The sequence below is a fragment of the Notamacropus eugenii genome, chromosome 2 (genome assembly GCF_028372415.1).
Source record: "Notamacropus eugenii isolate mMacEug1 chromosome 2, mMacEug1.pri_v2, whole genome shotgun sequence".
NCBI classification, from domain to species: domain Eukaryota; kingdom Metazoa; phylum Chordata; class Mammalia; order Diprotodontia; family Macropodidae; genus Notamacropus; species Notamacropus eugenii.
In genome coordinates this window covers 6892115-6913130 of record NC_092873.1, presented here as the reverse complement: position 1 = coordinate 6913130, position 21016 = coordinate 6892115, and the positions used below count along the sequence as shown (strand labels likewise).

At 35.1% G+C, this 21016-nt stretch overlaps 1 protein-coding gene across 1 annotated transcript in view; it reads left to right on the top strand.

The window, feature by feature from the left end:
* LOC140522092 (uncharacterized) overlaps positions 1-20757 on the top strand; it is a 55736-nt gene extending 34979 nt beyond the window's left edge. The window contains exons 17-21 of the mRNA XM_072637125.1: positions 1477-2283; positions 6036-6830; positions 10583-11377; positions 13891-14040; positions 20484-20757. Of these exons, the coding sequence (XP_072493226.1) occupies positions 1477-2283; positions 6036-6830; positions 10583-11377; positions 13891-14040; positions 20484-20600 (2664 nt within the window). The 3' untranslated portion in view covers positions 20601-20757. The remainder of the gene's footprint in view (positions 1-1476; positions 2284-6035; positions 6831-10582; positions 11378-13890; positions 14041-20483) is intronic.
* Positions 20758-21016: the final 259 nt, after the last annotated feature.

The following is a 21016-nucleotide window of genomic DNA, read 5'->3' as shown; positions in this document are numbered from 1 at the left end:
TTTCTGGAAGACTTGGATTAAAATATGAACCTTCACAAGCTTTTGGCTTCAGTTTGCAGTCAAGAAACTAGGTGTGAACTGACTCCTGGAAGGTATACCAAGGAAGCAGTAACTTAGAGTCCATCGTTGGCAGCAAGAAGTAGGTCATTTTATGGGCATTCTGGCCATACTGGCACCATTTCTTGTGTAATTTCCCTGATCGTGTAAGTTTTCACTATGTAAGAATTTAGTGAAATTACAGTTTCTTCCTTGTTCAAACGTTATTTCATCAGCCAGTGAATATTATCTATGTGAACAGCACTGTGATAGATCCTGAGCAGGGTAAAAGACTGTGTGTCAGACGTGCACTGTCTCCTTGAAGAATTTTCACTCTCTGTGGAAGTCAACACAAAATAGAGAAACTTCATTTATAACAAACGGTAGAATTTAAACAACTACGAAGTGAACGATTTTCCAGTAAGCATTTATAAAAGGGAGGTATCACTAAAGTTGCACGTTAGAGCAGATGGTATTGATCCATTCATGTTTTTCCTAATGCAAACCTTACTTGATGCAATTTGGTTGAGTTAGCAGCCCTACTGGAAGAACAATTGCTAAATACTTAACTATTGTATATCTATATCTATCTATCTATCTGTCTATCTGTCTCTCTCTCTCTCTCTCTCTCTCTCTCTCTCTCTCTCTCTCTCTCTATCTATCTATATTTACATGTACATTTATATTTATATATTTATTTATATTGATATATTTGTTCCTGTGTGGATGTGTATATGTACACAGAAAAATATACATGTACACATACGTAGATACACGCATATATATATGTGTGTGTGTGTGTTTTTACAGATATGTGTCTGAAGTTTGTTGAAACTCTGCATCTACGGGTGACTTTTCCAAGATTTTGTGTTCTGCTTCATTCCATTGCCAAACAGATGGCTTTCGACAAATGATTTTCTGTCTTTAGGCTTCTGGTTCTTGCTTTGTAAAATGATGTACTAACTCATCAGTAGTGTCCCTTTTTGCTCGAACAATCTAGAGTTTTACGTGCGTGAACTGCACTTCTGTTACACAATTAGCAATATGAAGGAATATAAATATTTCCCTCATAAGGGTGGTGGAAATTTTAGGTGAGATGATGTACTGAAAGTCCTTTCCATAAACCTTGACATGTCTCAGATGGAATCATCAGTGAGAGACAGAATGTATGCAGAAAAGGAAACCAAATCTCCCGAGAGACAGACAGCTTTGTGAGTTCAAAAATGGTGTCCAAATCTTCTGGTTGATGAAGCAGTTTTCAGTCTTATTCTTTCGGCAAATTGATAGAAATGGGAAAGAGGTGAAAGTCCCTCAGTTAACTTTTTCTCTAAATACACTATGCTTCTTGGCCCCTTGGCGTTTCCTTTGAATTTTGAAGGAAATATCAGAATAAGTCATTTTATTTTGAATAACACTTTCTTTTCTTTTTCTTATGTTTAGGTTCCTGTTAGGAATGTAAAGGAAGAATACTTGCAGGAGAAAAAGGAAATCATACAGTATGAAGTTGCCATGCACAAAGTGGAATTAAAAACAGTAAAAATTAAGGATCAGCGAACCAGAACGCACCACAGAGAAGAAACTGAAGCTTTGAAAGAGAAGAATGAGGAGCTTCAACAGGAATTGCAGTGGAATAGAGAAGCATTAAGAAAAATCCGATTTCAATACAGTGGCCAAGTAAAGGTTCTGAAAGCTGAAAATGCAGCGCTGAACTCTCAATTGGAGAATGCAAAAGAAAACACAGAGAGACTAGAGAGCGAAATTGAATCATACAGGTCTCGTTTGATGTCTGTTATTGACGATTATGAGCAAAGTGAGGCGTCCAAACTAGCCCTTGAACATTCCTTTCAGGAAGCAAGAGATGAGTGGCTTCATGTACAGGACAAGTTAAACAGTGACTTGTCTATTTTAAGAGAGAACCATGCTTTCCTTTCTGAAGAGCTCTCTCAGGCTGAAAGTGGCGCCAAGAGTTTAGAAAATGAGCTAGGCCATGTCCAGGAATCCCTCAGAGAAAAGACTTACATTTTAGAAAACACGCAGAGAGAATTGAACCATGCTGAAGAGAAGGCAAAGGAACTTGAAGAAACAAATCAAATGTTAAAGGAAAAAGTCAAGAGATACAGTTTGGAAAATGCTTCTCTCCAAGAAAGATTAGGCCAAATCCAGAGTGAAAATACGATGCTGCAGCAAGAGCTTGAAGACACACAGAAGAAAGTCACGATTCAAGAAAAGCAACTAAGTGATGCTCAGGTACAGTTTTTTGATCTCCTCAATAAAGTTTATGCTGATAGTTAAAAACAAGGGCAATCAAGTGTTAATCAGTGAATGTAACCACTTAGGAGAAAAAATGTGTAAATATGAAATTGAGAAGGCTGAAAGAGGGTTCGATCATTAAATGTCATACTTGGATAACCATAAAGATTTTCGAAATGAAAGTCAAACTAAATTTAATCAACATAATTTAGGAATTTCAATTCACAACAGGCTGGTGAGGTTATTAACTGTCTTTGGGAAAATGCTGATATGTAAGAATTGAGAATGAGAATCCATAATATGATAAATAGAACAAGTAATGTCATGATTTTTAAGGTAATACGAATGCAGTAATAATTAAATATACTGTAATTAAAAGTAAGTAATTAAATTAGGAAATGAAAATAATGTGATAAATAAAAATCATAACATAAAAACAATTTGTGCACATGAATTTCAATACTAATATTCACTCATGTTGTCGTTGACCATTTGGTTTATCTGTCCATACACAAAGAATGAGATGTTTTCCCAAGGACCCATAATGCTTAAATCATTTCTATGATTCTTTATGTTTAGAAAGACCTTTACCATCATTTTCTCATTTAATCCCCAAACAATGCTGTGAAGTAAAAATTATTTGTATACTTCCATTGAAACTTCTCCTTGAATAACAGGAAAAGGTTGTTTCTTCACAATTTCTAAATATGTAAATTGTACCTGCAAAATACAGTTGAGAATTAAAGTAATTAGATGGATGATTTCACTAATATCCTCTAACTTCAGCAATCTGATCTCACCGTGTGCATTTCTAGTTCCATACCTTCTTCATTTCTTGCTCAGTTACACGTTCTCATCTGCACTCCCCATCAAAAACCTATCTACTCTTCATCTCCAGCAGGCTTGTGCATTCCAAAAGCACGATATTTTTGCCATAATGCCATTGGGACTTTTCACCCCTATGGATTTCTAAATCTCCTGAAATCCACTTTTCATCTGATACCACCTAATTACCTAATACCGAATTGGGTATGAAATTGAGTATTTATTGCTTTATGGTTTTCACATCTGTTAACAAACTATTTCTTACTTTTTCTAACTGTTTTTTGCCCAACTGTAATAAAGTTTCTTGAGGACAGGATAATGGATACTTCATTCTTTCTTGGTAGAACGTTGCTTTCAAAGCACGCCGTCAGTAGAGGCAATTGTTATGATTGTTGTAGTACAAGTGGTACTAGTTGAAGTTCCAGTACTACTAGTTCTAGTGATAGGAGTACTTGTAGTAGTAGTCCTAGTAGTAGGAAAACAGGAACAAGGAAACTAAATGTTTATTTGTTGATTTTGCCAGCAGTTGAAAGTGGTTGGACTAAAATACTTGAAGATGTTCTAGTCTGATTTTTATAAATTTTGAATGCTCCAGACCCCAAAGAGCAAAGAAGAAATTGAATACAAAATTATTTTTAGTTACTCTTATTATTCTTAGAAATTATTAAAATGAAGGTACAGTTAAGCGTACAATAGCATGACAGTCAAATTCTTCTAACCTGTTCCCTTTAATGCTAGCAAATACCTTTCTCCATTGTCAGTTGCTTTCCCACATTTCCAAGTATTTAGGTATGGATTCATTATTGTAGAAGTCACAATCTATAGTAAGAGGTATTTCGGATACTCTTGAAAACAAATTTCACCCTAGTAGTCATCATAAATTGCATAGTAAGTACGTATCTCTTCCAAAGCTAGCAAAAAAAAGAACTTTGGATGATGAGATATTTCTCCACTTAGACGTATGTTGGGGGAATTAGGGATAGAAAGTTGTGTGTGGGGTTAGAAAGATCTGACTTCAGATGTGTCCACAGATTCTGTCTGTGTGATCCTAGGCAAGTCACTTAATTCTTCTCCTTTTCCTTAGCCACAAAATGGGAATTATAATAGCACATACTTCCCAGTGTTGTTGGAAGAATCAAATGAGATAATTATTGTAATTCTCTTAAGGTTATGGCCTTTGTTCTTGGCACATATTAGATACTTAAGAAATATCAGTTTCCCTGCTCCAAGGACATAAAGATCATTGTCCATTTTATACAAATAATACTACCTCCCAAATTTTGATAAGCATCTCCAAATATTGCAAAAGACTTTTCTTAACCTGGCTAATTTCAGTAGACTTGGCTTAGTTAAGAAACTATTATGAGTTCCAGTCTCATTCTTCTGAAAATTACTTTTCTTTTGAATTTGTATTCTTGAGAAATTTTTCAAGGTGTCAGAAATCAGCACTGGAATGAAATAAGTTTTGTTTCCCAAGTAGCTCCCTTATCGCTTCTTTTCTTCCTTTCCCTCACCTTCTTTCTGGAAGACTTGGATTAAAATATTAACCGTCAAAAGCTTTTTGCGTCAGGATGCAGTCAAGGAACTAGGTGTGAACTGACTCCTGGAAGTTACAGCAAGGAAGCAGTAATTTAGAATCCATCTTTGGTAGGAAGAGGTATGTCAGTTAATGGGCATTCTGGCCAAACTGGCACCATGTCTTGTGTAATTTCCCTGATAGTGCAAGTTTTCACTACGGAAGATTTCAGTGAAATTACAGTTTCTCCCTTGTTCAAACGTTATTTCATCAATTAGTGAATAATAATTACGTAAACACTGTGATAGGCCCTGAGAAGGATACAAAGACTGTGTGTGAGACATGCACTGTCTCCTTGAAGAATTTTCACTCTCTCTGGGAAGTCAATACAAAAGAGAGAAAGTTCATTTATAACACAAAGTGGAATTTAAACAACTACTAAGGGAACGATATTCCTGTAAGTATTTATGAAAGAAGATATCAGTACAGGTGGAAATTAGAGCAGATGGTATTAATCCATTCATGTTTTTATTAATGCAAACATTACTCGATGCAAATTGGTTGAGTTAGCAGCCCTAGTGGAAGAACAATTGCTGAATACCTACGTATTATACATATATATGTGTAAATATGCATGTATATATATTTATACATATGTATGTACATTTATATATTTATTTATATTGATATATCTGTTCCTGCGTGGATGTGTATATGTACACACAAAAATATACATGTACACATACGTAATTACACACACGTGTGCGTGTGTTCATATAATTATATGTCTGAAATCTGGTAAAACTGTCAATCTAAGGGGGACTTTTCCAAGATTTTGTGTTCTGCTTCAGTCCATTGCCATCCACACGACTTTCAGCAAATGGTTTTCTGTCGTTAGGCTGCTGGTTCTTGAATTATAAAATGATGTACTAACTCATCCGTAGTGTCCCTTTTTGCTCTAATAATCTATAGTTTCAAATGCGTGAACTCCACTTCTGTTCCACAGTTAGCAATATAAATAAATATAAATATTTCCCTCATAAAGGTTGTGCAAATTTTAGGTGAGATCATGTATTGAAAGTACTTTCCAAAGACCTTGAAATGTCTGAAATAGAATCATCAGTGTGAGATAAAATGCATGGAGAAAAGGAAATCAAATATCTTGAAAGACAGAGAGCTTTGTCGGTTCAAAAACGCGTTCCAAATCTTCCGATTGACGATGTAGTTTTAAGTCCTGTTCTTTGCTCAAATTGACAGAAATAGGAAATAGGTGAAACTCCCTCAGTTAGCTTTTCTCTGAATACACTATGCTTCTGGGACCCTTGGTGTTTATTTTGAATTTTTATGGAAATATCACAATAAATAATTTTATTTTGAATAAAATTTTTTTTCTTTTTCTTATGTTTAGGTTTCTCTTAAGAATGAAAAGGAAAAATACCTGCAGAAAACAAAGGAAATCGCAGAGTGTAGTGCCATGTTCCAAGTGAAATTACAAACAGTAATAATTAAGTATCAGCGCGCCAGAAAGCACCAAACAGAAAAAACTGGAGCTTTGAAAGAAAAGATTGAGGAGCTTCAACAGGAATTACAATGGAATAGAGAAGCGTTACGAAAAATTGGATTTCAGTGCCGTCGACGAGTACACGTTCTGAAAGCTGAGGATGCCACGCTGAACTCTAAACTGCAGAATGCAGAACAAAACATTGAAAAACTAGAGGACGATAGGGCATCATACGCGTCCAGGTTGATTGAAGTTGGTCTCGAATATGAGTTATCAAAATTAGCCCTTGAGGATTCCTTTGACAGGGAAAGACATAAGTGGCTTCATTTAAAGGACAAACTAAACCGAGACTGGTGGAGTCAAAGAGAGGATAACGCTGTCCTTTCTGAAAAACTCTCTAAGGTTGAAAGTAGAGCCAAGAGTTTAGAAAATGAGCTAGACCATGTCCAGGAATCCCTCACAGAAAAAACATACATTGTAGAAAACACGCAGCGAGAACTGAACCATGCTGAAGAGAAGGCAAAGGAACTTGAAGAAACAAATCAAGTGTTAAAGGAAAAAGTCAACAGATACAGTTTGGAAAATGCATCTCTCCAAGAAAGATTAGGCCAAATCCAGAGTGAAAATACGGTGCTGCAGCAAGAGCTTGAAGACACACAGAAGAAAGTCACGATTCAAGAAAAGCAACTAAGTGATGCCCAGGTACAGTTTTTTGATCTCCTCAATAAAGTTTATGCTGATAGTTAAAAACAAGAGCAATCAAGTGTTAATCAGTGAATGTAACCACTTAGGAGAACAAATGAGTAAATATGAAATTGAGAAGGCTGAAAGAGGGTTCGATCATTAAATGTCATACTTGGATAACCATAAAGATTTTCGAAATGAAAGTCAAACTAATTTTAATCAACATAATTTAGGAATTTCAATTCACAACAGGCTGGTGAGGTTATTAACTGTCATTGGGAAAATGCTGATATGTAAGAATTGAGAATGAGAATCCATAATATGATAAATAGAACAAGTAATGTCATGATTTTTAAGATAATACGAATGCAGTAATAATTAAATATACTGTAATTAAAAGTAAGTAATTAAATTAAGAAATGAAAATAATGTGACAAATAAAAATCATAACATAAAACAATTTGTGCACATGAATTTCAATACTAATATTCACTCATGTTGTCGTTGACCATTTGGTTTATCTGTCCATACACAAAGAATGAGATGTTTTCCCAAGGACCCATAATGCTTAAATCATTTCTATGATTCTTTATGTTTAGAAAGACCTTTACCATCATTTTCTCATTTAATCCCCAAACAATGCTGTGAAGTAAAAATTATTTGTATACTTCCATTGAAACTTCTCCTTGAATAACAGGAAAAGGTTGTTTCTTCACAATTCCTAAATATGTAAATTGTACCTGCAAAATACAATTGAGAATTAAAGTAATTAGATGGATGATTTCACTAATATCCTCTAACTTCAGCAATCTGATCTCACCGTGTGCATTTCTAGCTCCATACCTTCTTCACTTCTTGCTCAGTTACACGTTCTCATTTGCACTCCCCATCAAAAACCTATCTACTCTTCATCTCCAGCAGGCTTGTGCATTCCAAAAGCACGATATTTTTGCCATAATGCCATTGGGACTTTTCACCCCTATGAATTTCTAAATCTCCTGAAATCCACTTTTCATCTGATACCACCTAATTACCTAATACCGAATTGGGTATGAAAGTGAGTATTTATTGCTTTATGGTTTTCACATCTGTTAACAAACTATTTCTTACTTTTTCTAACTGTTTTTTGCCCAACTGTAATAAAGTTTCTTGAGGACAGGATAATGGATACTTCATTCTTTCTTGGTAGAACGTTGCTTTCAAAGCACGCCGTCAGTAGAGGCAATTGTTATGATTGTTGTAGTACAAGTGGTACTAGTTGAAGTTCCAGTACTACTAGTTCTAGTGATAGGAGTACTTGTAGTAGTAGTCCTAGTAGTAGGAAAACAGGAACAAGGAAACTAAATGTTTATTTGTTGATTTTGCCAGCAGTTGAAAGTGGTTGGACTAAAATACTTGAAGATGTTCTAGTCTGATTTTTATAAATTTTGAATGCTCCAGACCCCAAAGAGCAAAGAAGAAATTGAATACAAAATTATTTTTTAGTTACTCTTATTATTCTTAGAAATTATTAAAATGAAGGTACAGTTAAGCGTACAATAGCATGACAGTCAAATTCTTCTAACCTGTTCCCTTTAATGCTAGCAAATACCTTTCTCCATTGTCAGTTGCTTTCCCACATTTCCAAGTATTTAGGTATGGATTCATTATTGTAGAAGTCACAATCTATAGTAAGAGGTATTTCGGATACTCTTGAAAACAAATTTCACCCTAGTAGTCATCATAAATTGCATAGTAAGTACGTATCTCTTCCAAAGCTAGCAAAAAAAAGAACTTTGGATGATGAGATATTTCTCCACTTAGACGTATGTTGGGGGAATTAGGGATAGAAAATTGTGTGTGGGGTTAGAAAGATCTGACTTCAGATGTGTCCACAGATTCTGTCTGTGTGATCCTAGGCAAGTCACTTAATTCTTCTCCCTTTCCTTAGCCACAAAATGGGAATTATAATAGCACATACTTCCCAGTGTTGTTGGAAGAATCAAATGAGATAATTATTGTAATTCTCTTAAGGTTATGGCCTTTGTTCTTGGCACATATTAGATACTTAAGAAATATCAGTTTCCCTGCTCCAAGGACATAAAGATCATTGTCCATTTTATACAAATAATACTACCTCCCAAATTTTGATAAGCATCTCCAAATATTGCAAAAGACTTTTCTTAACCTGGCTAATTTCAGTAGACTTGGCTTAGTTAAGAAACTATTATGAGTTCCAGTCTCATTCTTCTGAAAATTACTTTTCTTTTGAATTTGTATTCTTGAGAAATTTTTCAAGGTGTCAGAAATCAGCACTGGAATGAAATAAGTTTTGTTTCCCAAGTAGCTCCCTTATCGCTTCTTTTCTTCCTTTCCCTCACCTTCTTTCTGGAAGACTTGGATTAAAATATTAACCGTCAAAAGCTTTTTGCGTCAGGATGCAGTCAAGGAACTAGGTGTGAACTGACTCCTGGAAGTTACAGCAAGGAAGCAGTAATTTAGAATCCATCTTTGGTAGGAAGAGGTATGTCAGTTAATGGGCATTCTGGCCAAACTGGCACCATGTCTTGTGTAATTTCCCTGATAGTGCAAGTTTTCACTACGGAAGATTTCAGTGAAATTACAGTTTCTCCCTTGTTCAAACGTTATTTCATCAATTAGTGAATAATAATTACGTAAACACTGTGATAGGCCCTGAGAAGGATACAAAGACTGTGTGTGAGACATGCACTGTCTCCTTGAAGAATTTTCACTCTCTCTGGGAAGTCAATACAAAAGAGAGAAAGTTCATTTATAACACAAAGTGGAATTTAAACAACTACTAAGGGAACGATATTCCTGTAAGTATTTATGAAAGAAGATATCAGTACAGGTGGAAATTAGAGCAGATGGTATTAATCCATTCATGTTTTTATTAATGCAAACATTACTCGATGCAAATTGGTTGAGTTAGCAGCCCTAGTGGAAGAACAATTGCTGAATACCTACGTATTATACATATATATGTGTAAATATGCATGTATATATATTTATACATATGTATGTACATTTATATATTTATTTATATTGATATATCTGTTCCTGCGTGGATGTGTATATGTACACACAAAAATATACATGTACACATACGTAATTACACACACGTGTGCGTGTGTTCATATAATTATATGTCTGAAATCTGGTAAAACTGTCAATCTAAGGGGGACTTTTCCAAGATTTTGTGTTCTGCTTCAGTCCATTGCCATCCACACGACTTTCAGCAAATGGTTTTCTGTCGTTAGGCTTCTGGTTCTTGAATTATAAAATGATGTACTAACTCATCCGTAGTGTCCCTTTTTGCTCTAATAATCTATAGTTTCAAATGCGTGAACTCCACTTCTGTTCCACAGTTAGCAATATAAATAAATATAAATATTTCCCTCATAAAGGTTGTGCAAATTTTAGGTGAGATCATGTATTGAAAGTACTTTCCAAAGACCTTGAAATGTCTGAAATAGAATCATCAGTGTGAGATAAAATGCATGGAGAAAAGGAAATCAAATATCTTGAAAGACAGAGAGCTTTGTCGGTTCAAAAACGCGTTCCAAATCTTCCGATTGACGATGTAGTTTTAAGTCCTGTTCTTTGCTCAAATTGACAGAAATAGGAAATAGGTGAAACTCCCTCAGTTAGCTTTTCTCTGAATACACTATGCTTCTTGGTCCCTTGGTGTCTATTTTGAATTTTTATGGAAATATCACAATAAATAATTTTATTTTGAATAAAATTTTTTTTCTTTTTCTTATGTTTAGGTTTCTCTTAGGAATGAAAAGGAAAAATACCTGCAGAAAACAAAGGAAATCGCAGAGTATGGTGCCATGCACCAAGTGGAATTACACACAGTAAAAATTAACTATCAGCACACCAGAAAGCACCACACAGAAGAAACTGAAGCTTTGAAAGAAATGATTGAGGAGCTTCAACAGGAATTACAATGGAACAGAGAAGCGTTAAGAAAAATCGGATTTCAGTGCCGTCGACGAGTAAACGTTCTGAAAGCTGAGAATGCCACGCTGAACTCTAAACTGCAGAATGCAGAACACAACATTGAAAAACTAGAGGACGATAGGGCATCATACGCGTCCAGGTTGATTGAAGTTGGTCGCGAATATGAGTTATCAAAATTAGCCCTTGAGGATTCCTTTGAGGGGGAAAGAGATGAGTGGCTTCATTTAAAGGACAAACTAAACCGTGATTGGTTGAGTCTAAGAGAGGATAACGGTGTCCTTTCTGAAAAACTCTCTAAGACTGAAAGTAGAGCCAAGAGTTTAGAAAATGAGCTAGACCATGTCCAGGAATCCCTCACAGAAAAGACATACATTGTAGAAAACACACAAAGAGAACTGAACCATGCTGAAGAGAAGGCAAAGGAACTTGAAGAAACAAATCAAGTGTTAAAGGAAAAAGTCAACAGATACAGTTTGGAAAATGAATCTCTCCAGGAAAGATTAGGCCAAATCCAGAGTGAAAATACGGTGCTGCAGCAAGAGCTTGAAGACACACAGAAGAAAATCATATTTCATGAAAAGCAAATTCGTGATGCCCAGGTGCAATTTATTGATCTCTTCAATAAAGCTTATGCTGATATTGATAAACAAGCTCTTATAGTAGAAGAGAGCAATAAAGTATTAGTTAATGAGTGAATGGAACCACTTAAGAGAGCAAACGTGGAAATATGAAAATGAGAAGGCCGCAAGAGGGTTCGCTCTTGAAGTATTTTACTTGGATAAGTTTTAGTCTTTTTGAAATGAAATTCAAGTTAATTTTTATCAAGATATCTTAGGAATTTGAATATTCGACAGGCTGGTGATGCTATTATCTTTCATTGTACAAATTCTGATATATAAGAATTGAGAGTGAGAATCCACGATATGATAAACAGAACAAGTAATATAATAACTTTTAAGATCAAATGAATACAAAAATGAAAATAAAATGTACTGTAATACAATATAAGTAATAAAGCAAACAACTGAAAGCAATTTTAAATATAAAATAATAGTATAAAAGCTATAAGTATAAAAATAATTTACAAATTCTTCTTTTAGGTAACAACACGTTTTGCTTCAAGAAATTATGTTGTCCATGACATTTGGCTTAATAAATATTTGTATAGGAAATCTCTAGTGTCTAAATAAAGATAAATTTTTGTTTCATTAATTTTTCTATTATTCCATTTCAACATTGAAATGGAACAAATTTTTTCAAATGCTGCAACTTAAGAAAAGTCTTCCAACATAATGCTAGGAACAATATTACATTTCAAGTATGAAATCTCTTATGAGATAACTGTGCAATATTCTCTTTACGAGTTTCATTAAAATTTAAACATACTCATCTGTCTAACTAGTTTCAATTTAGACACTTCTGAACTAATTTTTGAAACATTAACGATTGGATTCTAGTTGTAGTGAAATTCCGTAGTCGAGCCACTACTTTTCTTTGAAATTTAGGACAGTGCTTCTATTCAGAAACATTATGATTCTTCATTAAGCGTTAATTTTTCAGTTACTAATCTTATTTTTTAATTGTACTCCACTATTTTTTCATCTCTGTTTTTTTTTTTTTTTTTTTGTGGTTGGACTAACAAGTCTTGCTCAGTTTCCAAAGTTGCCGGTTCTGGAATCACTCATTTTAGTTCCTTAATATGAATAATTTATACAGTCTAATAGCAGATCTCATTATCTGTGATTTTTCATATATGCAATGAGGGTGAATTCTACCATGTATTGTCCTGGGTAATGATTTCATCTAAAAAATTTAAAATTTTATCTAGTCATTCCATAATAGAATATAGTTTACTTGTAGAAATTCAGTGAATTGTGCCAATTTTACTCTCTGAACTTTACATTGTCTTCTTTTAGCCTTATGTTTTCTTCAAAAAATTTGATGAGACTCTACTAAAATTTACTTTTACAAAGTACTTCATCTTGTCTAATTAGAAAAAAACATTTGGCTTCTTTTGATTTTTGGCTTCATTTGGTTTTCATAATTTATTCAATAATTCCCCTTGCTCTGTAGTGAAAAAGGAGAGGAATTGTTGCAGTATATCATTCTATACACATACGGTTGTGTTTTTCTGTGTGGATATCTACATATACATATATGTGAACGGATGAATACGTCTGTATGTCCAAAACTCTGTACTTCTAACATGCTATGTACACATAGCGTGGAGAACTGGCATATTTTCCAGAGTTTCCTCTTTTTTCTCCATTCACTGAAACCAGGAGTGTAACTCCTATCTGAATAGAGAAAGCAACTTCCTCGCAGGCTAAGCAAAGACTGTTGAAGATGTGAATAGTACCTAGCGGCCACATTTGTTGTTGACATTTTGGCTTTGGGCATGTGAAGTGCTTTTACCAAGCCTGACAAGCATATCAGTGCCTATGTTCACTCTCCAGCGTAAACCATGAGAGGAAAGAAAGCACAACCTTTTCTTGTAGATGTCTTTCTTCTACGGACTGGCACACAGAAATAAGGTAGTCAACTTTTCCGAAAAATGGAATGGGAAACCTTTAAGTTTTCTGCCAAGTATAAAAAAGTGTACATTCTTCCCTCCTGTTTCCTTTACTTTGCATGGGAATTTCACGTAAAATGTTTTAGTCCCTAGATAGCTTTGGAGGTGGTCTCATTCTTGTCAATTAAGACATAATGGGGAAAGCAGGCTGACTGTAGTAATTTCTGAGGAGTCTTCTGAGGGAGATCTCATTTGCTCCGTGCTAAATGGAAGTTGAGTGGTATAATCCAAACAACTTTGCTGCCCCAGGAGCCAAGTTTCAATCCTTTTCTCTCTAAACGTCTACCTTTAGGACCTTGGTTACTCATTAAACCTCTTTGGAGTTTAGTTTTTCTCACCTGCAAAATGAGGTTGTTTTCTTAATCCCTAAGAGATTTCTGTCTTTCAATCGTTGATAATTATGAATATACTGAAGAAATTAAGTTGCATGCAAAATTATATAGACTTTTGATTTGAATTTTAAATTTATATTTATTTTACACGAGCTAATGTTGCTTTATGAAATCTGTAATATTAGTAATTTGGACATATTTCTGTCAGGCTAGAGTAAGAAATCTTCAGCGAGAATCACCTGTTTCCTGCAATTATCAGTTCCTGACAGGAGTTTCACAACAAGTCACATCATTTAATGAAATTGATTATGAAGATAAGGAAAAACTAAAGAAGGAAGTAGATGAAACCAAAAGTCAAGTACGTATGCAAAAAGATCAGTAATTTGTTCTGGAAACAAATGAGTGGAAAGTATATTCAGTGTGACATTTCACATTTTTAAGCAATATATTTAGTTTTAATATTCTCCAATCACTACGACAAAACTTAGATTTTTTTCCCACCCCAAGAGCCATACACTTCTATATAGAATCTACATATACATTCCTACTGAGTACATTTTCACTATAGTCATGCTGTGTAGAGGAACTAAAATAAATGGGAGAAATCATATAACAAACCAAAATATAATACACACACACACACACACACACACTCACACACATACAGAAATGATCTGTTAAATTCTGCGATTGAATTCGATAGTTCTTTCCCTGTATGTGGAAAGCATTTTGCCTTAGGGCATCATTAGGATTTTTTTTTTTCTGTGACTATCGAAGTCTACCAGAAAAAGCTCTTGCACACTTTGGTGGTTGCTGTGCACAAAGTTCTGCTGGTGCTGCTCCTCTTGCTCAGCATCAAACCATGTAAATATTTCCAGGCTTCTCTGAAGTCATCTTGCTCATCATTTCTTCTAGTGCAATAGTATTCCATGATATTCATATACCATAATGTCTTCAGCCATTCCCCAATTGATGGGCACCCCCTTGATTTTCAGTTTTTGGCCACTACAAAGAGTGATGCTATAAATATTTTTGTACATGTGGGGCCCTTTCTCATTTTTATTATCTCTTGGGAATACAGTCATATTGCTGTATATTCCTGGGTGAAGGGGTATGCACATTTTTGTAGCCCTTTCAGCATAGTTCCAAAGCGCTCTCCAGAATGGTTGGATGAGCTCACAGCTCCACAAACAATGAATTAGTGTTCCAACTCTCCCACATCCTCTCCAACATTTATCATTTTCCTGTTCTGTCATGTTTGCCAGTCTAATAGGTGTGTTGTGGTACCTCAGAGTTGTTTTGATTTGCATGTCTCTAATCAAAAGTGGTCGAGAGCATTTCTTCTATGATTATAGGTATCTTTAATTTCTTCCTCTGAAAATTGTTTGTTCATATCCTTTTACCATTTATCAATTGGGGAATGACTTGTATTCTGGTACATTTGACTCAGTTCTCTATATACTCTATCAATGAGGCCTTTATCCCCAACATTAACTACAATGTACTACATCCCTCCGAATCTTGATTGCATTGGGTCTGCTTGTGCAAAAACTTTTCAGCTTAATGCAATCACAATTATTCACCTTTCCCTTCATAATGCTTACTGTCTTTCCTTTAGTCAAAAACTCTTCCCTTTTCCATAAATCTGATAAATACACTATTCCTTCCTCCTTCACCTTGTCTGTGGTATCAATCTTTATCCCTAGATCATGTACCCATTCATTCTTGTGAATGGTGTCAGGAATTGGTCTATGCTTAGTTTCCACGACATTGTTATCCAGTTTTCCCAGCAATTTTCTCGAACAGTGAGTTCTTATCCCAGAAGGTAGGGGTCCTTGAGTTTATCAACCCAGAGACTGCTATATTCTTTGCCTGCTATCTCTTGAGTACCTAGCCCATTCCACGTCTCTACCCTTCTCTTTCTTAGCTACTACCTAGTGGTTTGGGGAATTGCTGCTTTCTCATTTTACCAGTTTTGTCAATTTTCTGAACACTGTGCCTGTAATTTCCGTTGACTTAGAATTACATCTACAACTTCCAAAATCTGTACACGTAAATTTTAATACTTATATTCACTCTTTCTGTGGTTGACTATTTGGTTTATCTGTCCTTATGCAAAGAGAAGAGGTGTTTCTCCCACGACCAATAATAGCTCAATCATTTCTATCATACTTGATTTTTAGAAACACCTTGACCTTCATTTTCTCATTTAATCCCCCAAACAGCACTGTCAAGTACAAATTCTTTGTTTCTTTCTGTTCAAACTACTCCTTGAATAACAAGAAAATGCTATTTCTTCACATTTTGTACATACAGAAATTGTACATGGAAAGGATAAATTGAAGTTGAAGTAATTAGATGAATGCTTTCATTAATATTCCCTAACTTAATCAATCTGATCTCACCTTGTGGATTTCCACCTCCATACCTCCATCTTGTTTAGGTACTCTTCTTGTTTAGTTACACTTCCTCATCTGTGCTACCTATTCAAAACCTTTCTACTCTTCACATTCAAGATGTTTTTGAATTACAAAAGTATGATTCTTTTGCCATAATGCTTTTTGGGCTTTTCACCCCTGTTGATTCCTGAATCTCCTCAAATACACTTTTCATCTGATACCACAAAATCTGGTATTTAATTACATATGGATTGTCCTATGGTGATCGCATTTCTTATCAAAAAATCAATTGCTTTATCTCATTGTTTTTTGCCCAATTATAATGGAGTTCCTTGAGGACAGGGAGTATTCATGCTTCCTTATTTTCCATAGAAATTCCTTTTCACAGGATGTTGGCAGTAGAGTAATTGTTATTATTGTAGTAGCAAAAGTAGTAGTAGTAGTTGTAATAGATTTGGTAGTAGTACTTCTAGTAGAAGTAGTAGTGGTACTGGTAATAATAGTAGTATTACTAGTGGAAGAACAAGAAGGACAAAACTATATGTTCATTTCTTGGCTTTGCCTAGGCTGAAAATGTAGTGAAAATGAAAATTGACTCAAGGTAATATTTGTACGAAAGCACCTTGAGTTTGTCTATTCTGGTTTTTTATATATTTTCGATTTCCCAGAGCCTGCAATGGCCACATATAAATTCAGTAAAAAAAAAAATTATTGTTGTTATTATTATTAGAAATTATTACAGTGAAGGGGAGGTTACGCATAGAATAGCAACACAGTCAAATTCCCCTAACGGGTTTCCATTATTAGTGTCAAATGCCTTTCTCCTGTTTCATTTGCTTTCCCATATTTATATGTAGTTATGTGTGCTATTCATCATTATGCCTGTTTAGAAGTGGATATTTCTGACATTCCTCAAACATATTTTCAAACTAGTACCCATCATAAGTGGTAAATCAAGGGAAATCTAAGGCAAAGTGATCAAAAAGAGAATTTTGTATGATGAGATGTTTCTCAGCTTGAAGGGGATTTTCAGCAATTATGGATAAAATCTTGAGTCTGGGCTGAGAAAGATCTTATTACAGATATAGCCTCAGATGCTCTCTGTGTGATCTTAGGCAAGTCACTTGATCTTTTCAGTATTCTCAAACATGAAATGGGGTTGATAATAGCACCTACCTCCCAGGGTTGTTGTGCGAATCAAATGAGATCATAATTGCAAATCACTCAACTTTATGGCCTTTGTTCCTTGCACACATTAGACACTGACTAAATGCTAGTTTCGCTACACTGAAAACAAAAGACCATTGTCATTTTCATACAAATAACCACTGCCTCCCCCATTTTCGTATCCACCTCCTAATTTTCCAAAAGCGTTCTTTTAACCTCGTTAATTTCAGTATACTTCCCTTAGCTATGAAATTATTACAAGGTCCAATCTCATTCTTAGAAAAACTTCTTTACTCTGGCATTTGACGCTTGAGACATTTTTCTAGGTTTCAGAAACCAGTACGAGAGTGAAACAACTTTTTTTTCCCCAATTAACTCCCCTATCCCTCATTCTCTTCATTTCTCTCACATTATTTGTGGAACACATCGATTAAAATATTACCCTTCCAAACCTTTTGGTTTTAGGCTCCAGTCCAGAAACTAGGTGTGGACTGAGCCCTTGAAAGTAACGTAAGGAAGAAATAAGTTAGAGTCCCTCTTTGTCAGTACAAATTGCCTCATGTAAATGGTATTCAGGGCAAACTAGCACCCATTTCTAGTCTAATTTCCCAGATCATCCAAGTTTTTGCTCTGTAAAAATTCAGTCAAATTACAATTTCTTCCTTGTTCAAAATTTACCTCATTAACTAGTGAATATTCATTATGTGAATTCCACTATGAGAGGTTCTGAGCAGGTAGCAAAAGCTATGTATAAGACATGCATTTTCTCCTTGAAGAATTTTCAGTCTCTCTAGCATACCAATGCCAAATAAAGGAATTTCATGTTTAATACAACGTAGCATATAAACAACTACTAAGTGAATGGTAAACGTAAGTATTTATGAAAAGGAGAGATCACTAGAGGTGGAGGTTAGAACAGATGGTATTATCCACCCCTATTTTTAACACAAGAAGTTCCCAGTGCAAATTTGCTGAGGTAGCAACTCTAGTGGAAGAAAAATTGCCAAATATCTGAATTTTATATATGCGTACACACATCTATACATCTGTATATATGTATATACATTATTGATAGCATATATAGGAGGGTGAACTTTCAAAATTTTACGTCCTGGCTCAGTCTCTTGGCATACAACTTGTTTTTATGAATGTTTTTCTCTCTCAAACCTTGGATTCTTCATTTATAAAAAATCTGTACTAACTCATGACTTGTCCATTTTTGCTCTGTTTATAGTTCTAAATGAGTATAGTGCAGTTGATTATCCTGAAAATATTTAGTGAATTCCTGCTAGGTCCCTATACAATATATCACCAGTAGACACTGAAATAATAAAGAACTAAAATGAGAGGTGATTCTCAATGTAGGCACTTACCCCAATAGCATATTCACTGAATGCTGCAGACAAAAATCTCAAAGAATGCAGTGAAGGCAAGGATCATTGCAGCAAAATAGTAAGGAAAGCATTGAAGAAAAGTGAGAACTTTGAGTTGCCTTCGAGATTTGGGAAGGGATCAGCAGGATAGGAGAGCAATGGAGTCCAATAGGCTAAGAAAGTGATGGATCAGTAGGATAGGGAGCGATAGGAAAATACAAAAAGCATAGGAGTGTGAGGAGGGGAGCCGTAGAGCAATTAGAATTAAAAGTTGGAAAAATGTGATGAAGTGAGAGATAAGAGAAAAAAAGACGGAGAATTTAAGCCTCAATCTGATAGCCCATAGAAGTTCCTGTACATGTTGCTGAGTAAGGCAGTAACATGATCACAACGATGTTTGATAGTACTTGGCTTAGCATTTTGTAGGAAAGATTGGTGTGGGGGCAAAATTAGAACAGAAAGACCCAGTAGCCCTTTTGTTTTTAATTAAACTGTATGCAACTGATTTAACACCAGTGTGATTGCTTCCTCCTTTGTAAAATGAGAAGGTGGGATTAAATGCTCACCTCCCTCACTCTTTGATCCTCGGCTTGAAGTCATGATCCAGGACCAAAGGGGTCTCCATGAGATAGAAGAGGAAAGAGAAACAGGGTGAAAGGATAATTTATAGGGAAAATAAATTACCAATCACAGAAGAGAAAGAGGATCTATGTTTCAGTGAAGTCAGAGACTAAGAAGAAAAGTTTTTGGATACCAGTATGACTTCTACCTCTTGAGAATGCAGTTGTAGTAGACTAGTAAGGAGGGAATAACTGATTTTATGGCAATGAAGAAAGGCACTATATTTTAGGAATAGAGATCTTGCCTCAGACGTAAGCGTAGGTTGAAATCCCAATGTTGACATAAATGGCTTCATGAACCTGGGCCAGTTTTGTATAATTTTGGTGCCCTAAGTTATTCAGTAAAACTCTGAGAGTTGCAGATTCTGAGATGTCGGTTGAGGGCAGGGCCTATTTGTACTGATACGTTATAAACGTTATGACTGGGAATTTCCTATACCAATTAAGTCACAGATAAATAGAAAATAAATAAGGGAAGAGTTACAGATAAATAGATGAATGAAATGGAAATAGGAAATGAAGAAATTGCAGCTGTGGTAATCATTCATTGGAGAAATGTGGAAGCAAAGAGGAGAAATGCGGTATTCACCACAATGAGCAGACTTCTGTCTTCCTTTGCAAGAGAGTAAAGAGCACCTGGCTCATAATCGGGAACAACAGATAACCACTCAAGGAGAAAAAGAAAACGTCAATTTACTCACGTTGCATCTCTCTTATTTCAGTACAAAGAGATTAGCAGAACTGTTTTACACCCTTACTTACAAAGACATACATTGTCATTTCAACATAGGAATGATTGGAACATGGGTCAGGTGTGCCAACACAAAGGGGAAGTGGAGCTGAACGGATAATTATCATGGGTTCTAGAGAAGTAGGAAAGGCCAATGTTCCTCCAAGGTGTGGTGTGTTGGGAAACTTGGCCCACTTTCTATTCATTCCTATTCCTTTCAACCATTCCTAAATTTATGAATATTGTTGGTAAAAGTAATACCTATATTGAATCAAATCAGAACTTTCATTGATTTAAATTTCAAAAGAAAAGAAATAGTTTGTAGTGAAATCACGGGAAATGTATGTCATGTCAAGGAAGATCAATCATTTTCAAATCTTTCCATATTTGTTTTGGTTCAACAATCTATGCTTAAATTGATATTTACAATTGGAGCTAGAGTTAATGAAGAGAATCCCTTTGAGAAATGCCAGTTCAATTGTGATATTTTTCATTGTAAAATTTTTTTAAAGCTTCGTATTGAAAGGGAAAAATTCACGAGACTCAATGAGTGGAAGCAATGTCTGGAAGATTCTCTAGAACGACAAATGAAGAGAAATGATGAATTAGAGGAAGATTTAAATCGGTAAGACCCCTTTTGGCAGGCCTTTCAAAGGAAACATAAAGTAAGCAAGGACTTCACTATTTTGTTAAATACTGAGTACAAATTCATTTTGTATATTAACACTTATAGAATTCCACCATGGATGATTCTAAGTGAACAAAGGGTTTTTTTTTTTTTTTCACTTTCATTTTCTTCACTAACTTACCGCTGACAAATAAACCTTCTGTCCTGCATCTCTGGAGCTATAGTAAAATGCTGCATAGCACCTGTACCTGAAAGTATGTTTGGTGGAATGATACTATACAGCATTTGACAGTCGCTTGTTCAGTATACTATTTCTGGACACAAATGCTTCTCTATGGTAAATCTCTATGTTTTCCATCCTAATTTATTTCCTTCATTATTTACCTAATTTGTTCAATTGTCATTCAGTCAAAAAGT